At 39.9% G+C, this 13,520-nt stretch overlaps 1 protein-coding gene across 1 annotated transcript in view; it reads right to left on the bottom strand.

Annotated features, from left to right (window-relative positions):
* PDE6C (phosphodiesterase 6C) overlaps positions 1-13,520 on the bottom strand; it is a 67,587-nt gene that overhangs the window by 5,951 nt on the left and 48,116 nt on the right. The window contains 2 exon segments of the mRNA XM_082423518.1: positions 1-40; positions 2,086-2,186. Coding sequence (XP_082279644.1) covers positions 1-40; positions 2,086-2,186 — 141 coding nt within the window.

The following is a 13,520-nucleotide window of genomic DNA, read 5'->3' on the forward strand; positions in this document are numbered from 1 at the left end:
TTCACAGGCATCAACAATTTTTTGAAACATGGTTCTCTTCCTAAAAAAGGTACAGCTGTGCAACAATTTTAGCATATAAGACCAGAGATAAAAAGTGTCTTTAATGCGTGCTTTTCAGGTTTCATGTTCCCAGTTTTCATCAAATGTCCATGTAGTGGATCAAAGGGGCAAGGGGAGCAGAACAGGGAATGGCTGTGTAACTTTGGCACAGAAAGGGTTTAAGACAGAAAAAGCACCAGCCAGAAAGGGAAAAAAACCGGTAAGTTTGAATACATTAAAACTAAGAGTTACATGTGACAAAAAAAGATAACATAAAGGCCACAGGCTGTGATGAAACACTGTAATGCATAAAACCAACAAAAAATTAGAAGCTAAAATATATGAAAAGATATGAAAATACAAGTGTGAACGATAAGATATCATCTCACACTCAGATTAACAAAATAAATAGATTTAAATAAGCCCAGATCAAGAAGAGTCCAGATATGGGATAACAGGGACTCTTGTATGCTGCTGGTGGGAGTTTAAATTGGCGTACCTACTCAGGAGTGCAGTAGATTTGCAATGTGGTATAAAATTAAAAATATGCAAACCCTACAACAATCCCATTTCTAGATACGTACTTTACAGAAACTCTCATATACATACAAGGATATACAGTGTAGGCAGTGATGAAAAATTGGAAATAATCTAAATGTCCATGAATAGAAGAATGGCTAAATTATGGTATATTCACACAGGTGAATATACATTTAAAAAGAATGAACTGGATTTCCATTTACCACCAAGCTAAATCTTCAAAACATTGTTGTGTGAAAACAAGCTGCAGAAAGGTATACACGGTATGATACCATTTATGGAAAAATTTTAAACACACTTAATGCCATATAAAATCATGAATGGAAAGGATGAATACACAGCAATATCAGGATGGTGGTATCTGCGAAGGAGAAGGGAGAGGGTTTTCATGATAGAGTGGGCATGGGATGCCTCAATGCATCACGTTTTCTCCTTTAAAAAAAAAAAAAAAGATGTAAGACAAAGTTTTAGCATTTGTTGAATCTGAGCTATAGCTATTTGGATATCAATTATATATTTCTAAATATCTGTCTTCATGTTTGAACTATTTAACATAAATTTTTAATGAAGAAGGATCAGAGAGGCACAATTTAATACTGCCCAGTATTTAAGTTGTTAAATACTTAGATCCTATAACTTGTTCACCTTGTTCTAATGCATTTTAAACTTTATAATTCACCGACAAGAAATTGTGCGGAGGGCTTCCCTGGTGGCGCAGTGGTTGAGAATCTGCCTGCCAATGCAGGGGACACGGGTTCGAGCCCTGGTCTGGGAAGATCCCACATGCCGCGGAGCAACTAGGCCCGTGAGCCACAACTACTGAGCCTGAGCGTCTGGAGCCTCTGCTCCGCAACAAGAGAGGCCGCGATAGTGAGAGGCCCGCGCACCGCGATGAAGAGTGGCCCCCGCTCGCCGCAACTGGAGAAAGCCCTCACACAGAAACGAAGACCCAACACAGCTAAAAATAAACATAATAAATAAATAATAAAAAAAAAAAAAAAAAAAGAAATTGTGCGGAAGCTTGGAGTATCTGGCCTCCTTGGTAATCATTATTATTATTATAAATAGGGTAGCGCTCTGCTGTATATAACTCAGCATTTTTTGAGTTTGTTAATGTGCATCAGTATCGCCAAGATTTTGCAGCTCTCAGACTCTGGCAGGATCAGATGTCTGAGCCTGCAACTCTAAGTACCAGATTGTGGACTACGATGAATTCACCAGGACACAAGGCACCTCGTAAGGTTTTGTCGCGCCGATCTTCTGGCAGTGCACCTACCTTGCTGCATATTCTTTAATTCAAATTTCTTCAGATAAACTAATTAATATTAGGGGCTTAGCTTTTTAAAATATGTTTCCAGATGTCATTATCAGGCATCTTAAGGGTATTCTATTGATAATCCAAAAAGAAAAGAAGTGTGTGTGTAAATAAATACCTTTTAACTTTAAGGCAACAGACCATTTACGGAAGGCAGAACCACACAGAGTACAAGGGAGTTCTGTACTTACTTGAAATATAAAGCCAGGTCAGTTGCTATTATTGCAACTTCAAACAAATGAATAACTGTTTCAAACTGGCGTTTATTTAGGTTCTGGAAGATGTTTAAACTCTGTAAGATGAAAACTCACAATAAAGTGCCATCATTAATTTGCCTTTGATTCAACATACAAACCAAACAATGCTTAATAACATAGATTATCCTATTATAGAAAGAAGAAAAACTAGGTCTTTCACTTTTTTTTGCTTTCAATTTTCTCTCTTGGATTAGGTTACCCATCTACTGTACTTTGAGTAAGGTAATTTAAACTGTAAAAACATATCATTAGCAAATATTCAGGTAATCAATGTATAAGATTTTGGAGCAAATAAAAGTGTTTTCTTCCAGGACCATTTCAACAAAAACAATTGATTTAAAATTTTCTGTAGTAATTGAGGAGCCTTAATAAAGAATATCTGGTATTTGTCCTATTGTTAGACATGTTGAATTATTTACTAGACAATTTCAGAGTGATTACAGAAATTGCTGGAAAACTTTCAGAAGCTGCAGATTACAATAGTACTCACATACACATAGGAAAAAGTAAATTCTTCCAAGTTGTTCTTAAAATGATGTCTTGCAATTATATTTTATAAAGACTTAACTATACCTTTCTTCAAAGAGTTTCCCACTAATTATCTCTTCATACATGGATCAACCTCAATTTTTAGTGTTCTAGAAAATGAGAGTGTAAATCTGGGAGTGTTTTTTAAAAGGTATGATATTCCAAAAACACCATTTTAGGAATACAGGCCAAAGGACAAATGTATAGTGGTTTTGCCAAATGAAGTTAACAGTTATGAAATACAGAAATATTGCACTGGAAAGGAGGAAACAGTCTATTCACCTATGTAGAGATAGAGGCAGCATGATGTAGAAAAGAATACTGGATCAAGCACCAAATAATAATAGTAAACACTCACCTAATGCTTACTACTTCCTGGGCACTGTTCTAAGTGCTCTATGAACACTCTTAATTGCACAACAAACCACAGCATAGAGAGGTTAGGTAATTGCTCAAGGTTAAACAGTACACAGCAGAGCAGATATTTAAACCAGAGCAGCAGGGCACTACACTGCCTCTCAGCAAGGAGCCCAGGTTCAGCTCCCAGCTTCCCCACTTGGTAGTTGTATAATCCTGAACACCTCACTTAACAACTGTATTTGTTATATCAAATGGGGATAATAACAGCTGCCCTAACTGCCTAGCACTCAGTCTGTGATCAATAAATATTTATGGAATGTTGATGCAAATGAGATAACTGGGAATGCATTTCAGAACTATAAGCTGCTACAAAATTTACTTAAATTATTTAATTATTATATATCAGTATATATAAAGTTTTGAGGTAATCCCGGGTAAAAATAGAATTGCAAACCCAAGACCAAATATAGCTCTGTCATTCCAGGAGATTGAAATATTAGCAAGAAGTAGACTAGAATTACGTGTTACTGTATACATAATACAAACCTCCACTTAAGTCATCTTTTTATAACAGCTTCCATGACAAGAAAAATGGTATTTTACACAGCAGATATAAGTAGTAGAAAAGCAAGCTGTAATATTTGTTAAAATAATGAGTTTATAATAGCAGTTATATTTTTAAATTGATAGAAGGAAGAAATGGCTGTTGGACACTACAATAAACAAAAAGAAAGCTTGTCTAGATCAAAATTAATGTCTTAACTTGAGACAGTGCACAGCAGCCCCTTGGGCATAATCTCTGCACCAAATTGTCTGGATACAGGTTATTTTTAACCTGGTCTGGATTGACCAAGAAGAAGGAAGAGTGGGCCATTTGTCATTTTAATCCCACTTAACCTGCTCCTGATTTTGGTACACTGGTGGCCTGCCCTTGGACTGGTGAGGACCCAGTTGCATATTTACATCACTGAGTCACTGCCTTTATCTGTTCACTGATGCACCTTATTATGTTCCCAAAGTAATGTGTATTCTGTAATTCCGACACATACTTTGTAGATCCAGTAGCACTTAACGTCATCCTTGACTGCTGTACTAAGGACAGAAAGTTGGGGTCATGTGTGGAAATGCCTTAAACTTTTAGACAAATTAATAGCACATGAAGTCATTTTAATCCTTATTATATACGGAAAAATTTGCTAAAAGTGGATTTCAGGTGTTCTCACCACACACACACACAAAGGTTAATATGAATTAACTTGACTGCAGTAATCATTTTACTATATATGTATATCAAAACAGCATGTTGTATACATTAAATATATGTAATTTTAAAAAATTAAAACAAAAACTTAGAAAACAAGAGCCAAATAAAACCATTATAGAATGGGGAGAGGGGGCACACAAAGCAGGCTGCTGAATTTAAAGAAACCCCTTAGGATAGACCTTGAGTCTACCAAATGCCAGACTGTACAGACTACACAACCATCAACCAAGTAAATCAATATTTTTTATGCACAAATTACTTTAATACAGGTACTTTTATTTTTAAACTTGGATACCTGTTGCTATTTACTAAATATGTGTGTGTGAGAGAGAAAAGCTATATATAAAGAGATAAAAATAAATGACTTAATACTGTTATACTTCATTTAAGTCATACCTTTTTCTAATCCAAAATAATAAAACAGCTATATTAAAGCAGACAGATTGTCAAAAGGTCTTTCACTTTACAAAGTAAATACTGGATTTTTAAAAAAGATGATTAATGTCACACTTTTTAAATTAGTATAATTAAGAAAAAAGTGTACATTCAACTCTTTTCAGTAGTGCTTCCTTTGTTGATAGCACAATATTCCTTATTTTCACTCTTATCTTTTTCTTCTCACTCATTTTCACTTTCATCTAAAAACACTGTACAGGCCTCTAATTGAAAAACCCTTTCTTAATTCAATATTCTATTTTCTCTTTTCCTTCTCTCACAGCTAAGGTTCTTAAAAGAAGAGCTTCTAAGTGGTTTCTTTTTCAGCTATGGATATAGATTCACATAAAAGATCCTGTTTCTGTTTTGTACTGGTTGCTAGAAAGCTCTTCACCAAATCTGTGGCCCATGTCTAATAAATGTTTATACTTTTCACCGTATACATTTTGGGCCTTCACCATACTTCATCTTATTTTTATATTCCCATTAGCCCTCATTTTTTTTTCTTTAATGTTATATTAATTTTTGGACACTCCATTAAAAACATTTTGGAACAAGTTGAGGATTAAACATATATACATGCATGCAGTTTTTTTTTTTTGAGTAAGCAAAGGCAGAGCCAGTGACTTTTTAATCGCAGCAAGAGGTCTTAGGATGTGGACAGCACACAGAAGAAGGAAGGATGTCCCTCAAAAATCCAGTTTGACAACACAGAGCAGCAGCAGAAGAGGAACTGATGGGAAAGCTATGCTGACATACATCTGCACTGACTCCGATTACTTAGTCGTCTGTGCCAAAGAGAATGCCCTGGGTAACAAGAAGGGATGGCAGGAAGTTTGGCATCAATGGCCGGATCCTAACACAGAGCCTGTAGCTTCAAGGGCTTTGCTTAATATGAGCCTTCCCAGCTTCTGGAAAGCCCAAATTAAAGAGGTGTGTTCCCCAGACCAAAGAAATAGAATCGGTGAGGCAGTGTTTGAGACAATAAATAGGAAGCTGAGGCTGTCCTCAGTGCATTTCTGCCCTTCCTCACAGGATTCTTCAGCAGATGGCAAATTCCATTAAGGAATGAGTCGTTTTCAAAACAAAACAAGCGTAAAACCTCTGCATGAAGACCACAAGAACACAAAATCTATGGACTCAATGCAATTCCAACCAGAATACCAACAGGTTTGTGGATATGTGTATGTAAATTGACAAACTGATTTTAAAATTCAAATGAAAATACAAAGGTTTAATAAAAGCCAAGGCAGACTTGAAGTAGAACAAAGCTGGAGAATTTATACTGAAAGAAATTAAGACTTATTATAAAGCTATAGTAGTTAAGATGGTATGATATAGACAAAGGAGAAACTGATCAGCGGAACAGAACAGAACAGAGTACGGAAGCAGTCCACCTTATTTTATAATCAGTTACCTGATTTATGACAAAAGGTCTCACTGAAGTGAAGTGAGAAAAGGGTGGCCTTTTTAATAAATGGTGCTGGGTCATCTGGATTTCCACCTGGACAGAAAAATGTATATTGATCTCTACATCAAACCATATATAAAGATAAGTTGTGGACTTCCTTGGTGGCGCAGGGGTTAAGAATCCGCCTGCCAATGCAGGGGACACGGATTCGAGCCCTGGTCCAGGAAGATCCCACATGCTGCGGAGCAGCTGAGCCCGTGCGTCACAACTACTGAGCCTGTGCTCTGGAGCCTGTGAGCCACAACTACTGAAGCCCGCACGCCTAGAGCCCATGCTCCGCAACAAGAGAAGCCACCACAATGAGAAGCCCGCGCACTGCAACAAAGAGTAGCCCCTTCTGGTTGCAACTAGAGAAAGCCCGCGCACAGCAATGAAGACCCAACGCAGCCAAAAATAAATTTATTTTTTTAAAAAAAGGTAAGTTGTAAAAAGATTGTGGATCTAAATGAGAAAGGTAGAACAATAACAGTTATAGAGAAAAATATCTTCATTACCTTGAATAGTCAAAGATTTTTAAGATGAGAAAAAACAGCTAATCTTTAAAAAATTGATCAGGGGAGAGAAGATGGCGGAAGAGTAAGACGCGGAGATCACCTTCCTTCCCACAGATACAGTAGAAATACATCTACATGTGGAACTGCTCCTACAGAACACCCACTGAACGCTGGCAGAAAACGTCCGACCTCCAAAAAGGCGAGAAACTCCCCCCGTACTTGGGTAGGGCAAAAGAAAAAAGAAATAACAGAGACAAAAGAATAGGGACGGCACCTGCACCAGTGGGAGGGAGCTGTGAAGGAGGAAAGATTTCCACGCACTAGGAAGCCCCTTCGCGGGCAGAGACTGCGGGTGGCAGAGGGGGGAAGCTTCGGAGCCACGGAGGAGAGCGCAGCCACAGGGGTGCGGAGGGCAAAGCGGAGAGGTTCCCGCACGGAGGAGCGGTGCCGACCAGCACTCTCCAGCCCGAGAGGCTTGTCTGCTCCCCAGCCGGGGCGGGCGGGGCTGGGAGCTGAGGCTTGGGCTTCGGTCGGATCGCAGGGAGAGGACTGGGGTTGGCTGCGTGAACACAGCCTGAAGGGGTTAGTGCACCACAGCTAGCCGGGAGGGAGTCTGGGGGAAAAAGTCTGCAGCTGCCGAAGAGGCAAGAGACTTTTTCTTCCCTCTTTGTTTCCTGGTGCGCGAGGAGAGGGGATTCAGAGCGCCGCCTAAACGAACTTCAGAGACGGGCGCGAGCCGCGGCGATCAGCGCAGACCCCACAGCAACAGGGGCGCAGAGGAAAAAACGGAGAGACTCCCGCACAGAGGCTCGGCGCCGAGCAGCACTCACCAGCCCGAGAGGCTTGTCTGCTCGCCCGCCGGGGCGGGTGGGGCTGGGAGCTGAGGCTCGGGCTTCGGTCGGATCGCAGGGAGAGGACTGGGGCTGGCGGCGTGAACACAGCCTGAAGGGGTTAGCGCACCACAGCTGGCTGGGAGGGAGACCCGGAAAAGGTCTGCAGCTGCCGAAGAGGCAAGAGACTTTTTCTTGCCTCTTTGTTTCGCTGAGCGCAAGGAGAGGGGATTCAGAGTGCCGCCTAAACGAACTCCAGAGAAAGGCGCGAGCCACGGCGATCAGCACGGACCCCAGAGACGGGCGTGAGACGCTGGGGCTGCTGCTGCCGCCTCCAAAAAGCCTGTGTGTGAGCACAGGTCACTCTCCACACCGCCCCTCCTGGGAGCCTGTGCAGCCCACCACTGCCAGGGTCCCGTGATCCGGGGACAACCTCCCCGGGAGAACGCACTGCCCGCCTCAGGCTGGTGCAACGTCACGCCGGCCTCGGCTGCCGCAGGCTCACCCCGCCTCCTCTGTACACCTCCCTCCCCGCGGCCTGAGTGAGCCAGAGCCCCCGAAGCAGCTGCGCCTTTAACCCCGTCCTGTCTGGGCGGGGAATAGACGCCCTCAGGCGACCTACACGCAGAGGTGGGTCCAAATCCAAAGCTGAACCCCAGGAGCTGTGCGAACAGGGAAGATAAGGGGAAATCTCTCCCAGCAGCCTCAGAAGCAGCGGATTAAAACTCCACAAACAACTTGATGTGCCTGCATCTGTTGAATACCTGAATAGACAACGAATCATCCCAAATTCAGGAGGTGGACTTTGGGAGCAGGATATATTAATTTTTCCCCTTTTCCTTTTATTTGTGAGTGTATATGTATATGCTTCTGGGTGAGACTTTGTCTGTATAGCTTTGCTTTACAATAGCTTTATTTTACTTCACTATATTATAGCCTCTTTCTTTCTTTCTTTCTATTTTTTCTCCCTTTTACTCTGAGCCGTGTGGACGAAAGGTTCTTGGTGCTCCAGCCAGGCATCAGGGCCGTGCCTCTGAGGTGGGAGAGCCAACTTCAGGACACTGGTCCACAAGAGACCTCCCAGCTCCACGTAATACCAAACGGCAAAAATCTCTCAGAGATCTCCATCTCAACATCAAGACCCAGCTTCACTCAACGACCAGCAAGCTACAGTGCTGGACACCCTATGCCAAACAACTAGCAAGACAGGAACACAGCCCCATCCATTAGCAGAGAGGCTGCCTAAAATCATAATAAGGCCACAGACACCCCAAAATACACCACCAGACGTGGACGTGCCCACCAGAAAGACAAGATCCAACCTCATCCACCAGAGCTCAGGCACTAGTTCCCTCCACCAGGAAGCCTACACAACCCACTGAACCAACCTTAGCCACTGGGGACAGATACCAAAAACAACGAGAACAACAAACCTGCAGCCTGTGAAAAGGAGACCCCAAACACAGTAAGATAAGCAAAATGAGACGACAGAAAAACACACAACAGATGAAGGAGCAGGGTCAGAACACACCAGACTTAACAAATGAAGAGGAAATAGGTAGTCTACCTGAAAAAGAATTCAGAATAATGATAGTAAGGATGATCCAAAATCTTGGAAATAGAATAGACAAAATGCAAGAAACATTTAACAAGGACGTAGAAGAACTAAAGAGGAACCAAGCAATGATGAAAAACACAATAAATGAAATTAAAAATACTCTAGATGGGATCAATAGCAGAATAACTGAGGCAGAAGAAAGGATAAGTGACCTGGAAGATAAAATGGTGGAAATAACTACTACAGAGCAGGATAAAGAAAAAAGAATGAAAACAACTGAGGACAGTCTCAGAGACCTCTGGGACAACATTAAATGCACCAACATTCGAATTATAGGGGTCCCAGAAAAAGAAGAGAAAAAGAAAGGGACTGAGAAAATATTTGAAGAGATTATAGTTGAAAACTTCCCTAATATGGGAAAGGAAATAGTTAATCAAGTCCTGGAAGCACAGAGAGTCCCATACAGGATAAACCCAAGGAGAAACACACCAAGACACATATTAATCAAACTGTCAAAAATTAAATATAAGGAAAACATATTAAAGGCAGCAAGGGAAAAAAAACAAATAACACACAAGGGAATCCCCATAAGGTTAACATCTGATCTTTCAGCAGAAACTCTGCAAGCCAGAAGGGAGTGGCAGGATATACTTAAAGTGATGAAGGAGAAAAACCTACAACCAAGATTACACTACCCAGCAAGGATCTCATTCAGATTCGATGGAGAAATTAAAACCTTTACAGACAAGCAAAAGCTGAGAGAGTTCAGCACCACCAAACCAGCTTTACAACAAATGCTAAAGGAACTTCTCTAGGCAAGAAACACAAGAGAAGGAAAACACCTACAATAACAAACCCAAAACATTTAAGAAAATGGGAATAGGAACATACATATCGATAATTACCTTAAATGTAAATGGATTAAATGCTCCCACCAAAAGACACAGGCTGGCTGAATGGATACAAAAACAAGACCCATATATATGCTGTCTACAAGAGACCCACTTCAGACCTAGAGACACATATAGACTGAAAGTGAGGGGATGGAAAAAGATATTCCATGCAAATGGAAATCAAAAGAAAGCTGGAGTAGCAATTCTCATATCAGACAAAATAGACTTTAAAATAAAGACTATTACAAGAGACAAAGAAGGACACTATATAATGATCAAGGGATCGATCCGAGAGGAAGGTATAACAATTGTAAATATTTATGCACCCCACATAGGAGCACCTCAATACATAAGGCAAATACTAACAGCCATAAAAAGGGAAATCGACAGCAACACAATCATAGTAGGGGACTTTAACACCCCACTTTCACCAATGGACAGATCATCCAAAATGAAAATAAATAAGGAAACACAAGCTTTAAATGATACATTAAACAAGATGGACTTAATTGATATTTATAGGACATTCCACCCAAAAACAACAGAATACACATTTTTCTCAAGTGCTCATGGAACATTCTCCAGGATAGATCATATCTTGGGTCACAAATCAAGCCTTGGTAAATTTAAGAAAACTGAAATCGTATCAAGTATCTTTTCCGACCACAATGCTATGAGACTAGATATCAATTACAGGAAAAGATCTGTAAAAAATACAAACACATGGAGGCTACACAATACATTACTTAATAACGAAGTGATCACTGAAGAAATCAAAGGGGAAATCAAAAAATACCTAGAAACAAATGACAATGGAGATACGACGACCCAAAACCTATGGGACGCAGCAAAAGCAGTGCTAAGAGGGAAGTTTATAGCAATACAAGCCTACCTCAAGAAACAGGAAACATCTCGAATAAACAACCTAACCTTGCACCTAAAGCAATTAGAGAAAGAAGAACAAAAAAACCCCAAAGCCAGCAGAAGGAAAGAAATTATAAAGATCAGGTCAGAAATAAATGAAAAAGAAATGAAGGAAACAATAGCAAAAATCAATGAAACTAAAAGCTGGTTCTTTGAGAAGATAAACAAAATTGATAAACCATTAGCCAGACTCATCAAGAGAAAAAGGGAGAAGACCCAGATCAATAGAATTAGAAATGAAAAAGGAGAAGTAACCACTGACACTGCAGAAATACAAAAGATCATGAGAGATTACTACAAGCAACTCTATGCCAATAAAATGGACAACCTGGAAGAAATGGACAGATTCTTAGAAATGCAAACTGCCGAGACTGAACCAGGAAGAAATAGAAAATATGAACAGACCAATCACAAGCACTGAAATTGAAACTGTGATTAAAAACCTTCCAACAAACAAAAGCCCAGGACCAGATGGCTTCACAGGTGAATTCTATCAAACATTTAGAGAAGAGCTAACACCTATCCTTCTCAAACTCTTCCAAAATATTGCAGAGGGAGGAACACTCCCAAACTCATTCTACGAGGCCACCATCACCCTGATACCAAAACCAGACAAAGATGTCACAAAGAAAGAAAACTACAGGCCAATATCACTGATGAACATAGATGCAAAAATCCTCAACAAAATACTAGCAAACAGAATCCAACAGCACATTAAAAGGATCATACACCATGATCAAGTGGGGTTTATCCCAGGAATGCAAGGATTCTTCAATATACGCAAATCAATCAATGTGATACATCATATTAACAAACTGAAGGAGAAAAACCATATGATCATCTCAATAGATGCAGAGAAAGCTTTCGACAAAATTCAACACCCATTTATGATAAAAGCCCTGCAGAAAGTAGGCATAGAGGGAACTTTCCTCAACATAATAAAGGCCATATATGACAAACCCACAGCCAACATTGTCCTCAATGGTGAAAAACTGAAACCATTTCCACTAAGATCAGGAACAAGACAAGGTTGCCCACTCTCACCACTATTATTCAACATAGTTTTGGAAGTGTTAGCCACAGCAATCAGAGAAGACAAAGAAATAAAAGGAATCCAAATCGGAAAAGAAGAAGTAAAGCTGTCACTATTTGCAGATGACATGATACTATACATAGAGAATCCTAAAGATGCTACCAGAAAACTCCTAGAGCTAATCAATGAATTTGGTAAAGTAGCAGGATACAAAATTAATGCACAGAAATCTCTTGCATTTCTATACACTAATGACGAAAAATCTGAAAGTGAAATTAAGAAAACACTCCCATTTACCATTGCAACAAAAAGAATAAAATATCTAGGAATAAACCTACCTAAGGAGACAAAAGACCTGTATGCAGAAAATTATAAGACACTGATGAAAGAAATTAAAGATGATACAAATAGATGGAGAGATATACCATGTTCCTGGATTGGAAGAATCAACATTGTGAAAATGACTCTACTACCCAAAGCAATCTACAGATTCAATGCAATCCCTATCAAACTACCACTGGCATTTTTCACATAACTAGAACAAAAAATTTCACAATTTGTATGGAAACACAAAAGACCCCAAATAGCCAAAGCAATCTTGAGAACGAAAAATGGAGCTGGGGGAATCAGGCTCCCTGACTTCAGACTATATTACAAAGCTTCAGTAATCAAGACAGTTTGGTACTGGCACAAAAACAGAAATATAGATCAATGGAACAGGATAGAAAGCCCAGAGATAAACCCACACACATATGGTCACCTTATTTTTGATAAAGGAGGCAAGCATATACAGTGGAGAAAAGACAGCCTCTTCAATAAGTGGTGCTGGGAAAATTGGACAGCTACATGTAAAAGTATGAAATTAGAACACTCCCTGACACCATGCACAAAAATAAACTCAAAATGGATTAAAGACCTAAGTGTAAGGGCAGACACTATCAAACTCTTAGAGGAAAACATAGGCAGAACACTCTATGACATACATCACAGCAAGATTCTTTTTGACCCAGCTCCCAGAGAAATGGAAATAAGAACACAAATAAACAAATGGGACCTAATGAAACTTAAAAGCTTTTGCACAGCAAAGGAAACCATAAACAAGACCAAAAGACAACCATCAGAATGGGAGAAAATATTTGCAAATGAAGCAACTGACAAAGGATTAATCTCCAAGATTTACAAGCAGCTCATGCAGCTCAATAACAAAAAAACGAACAACCCAATCCAAAAATGGGCCGAAGACCTAAATAGACATTTCTCTAAAGAAGATATACAGATGGCCTACAGACACATGAAAGAATGCTCAACATCATTAATCATTAGAGAAATGCAAATCAAAACTACAATGAGATATCATCTCACACCGGTCAGAATGGCCATCATCAAAAAATCTAGAAACAATAAATGCTGGAGAGGGTGTGGAGGAAAGGGAACACTCTTGCACTGTTGGTGGGAATGTAAATTGATACAGCCACTATGGAGAACAGTATGGAGGTTCCTTAAAAAACTACAAATAGAACTACCATACGACCCAGCAATCCCACTACTGGGCATATACCCTGAGAAAACCATAGGTCAA

Source organism: Balaenoptera physalus, assembly GCF_965194825.1.
Source record: "Balaenoptera physalus genome assembly, chromosome: 14".
NCBI lineage: Eukaryota > Metazoa > Chordata > Mammalia > Artiodactyla > Balaenopteridae > Balaenoptera > Balaenoptera physalus.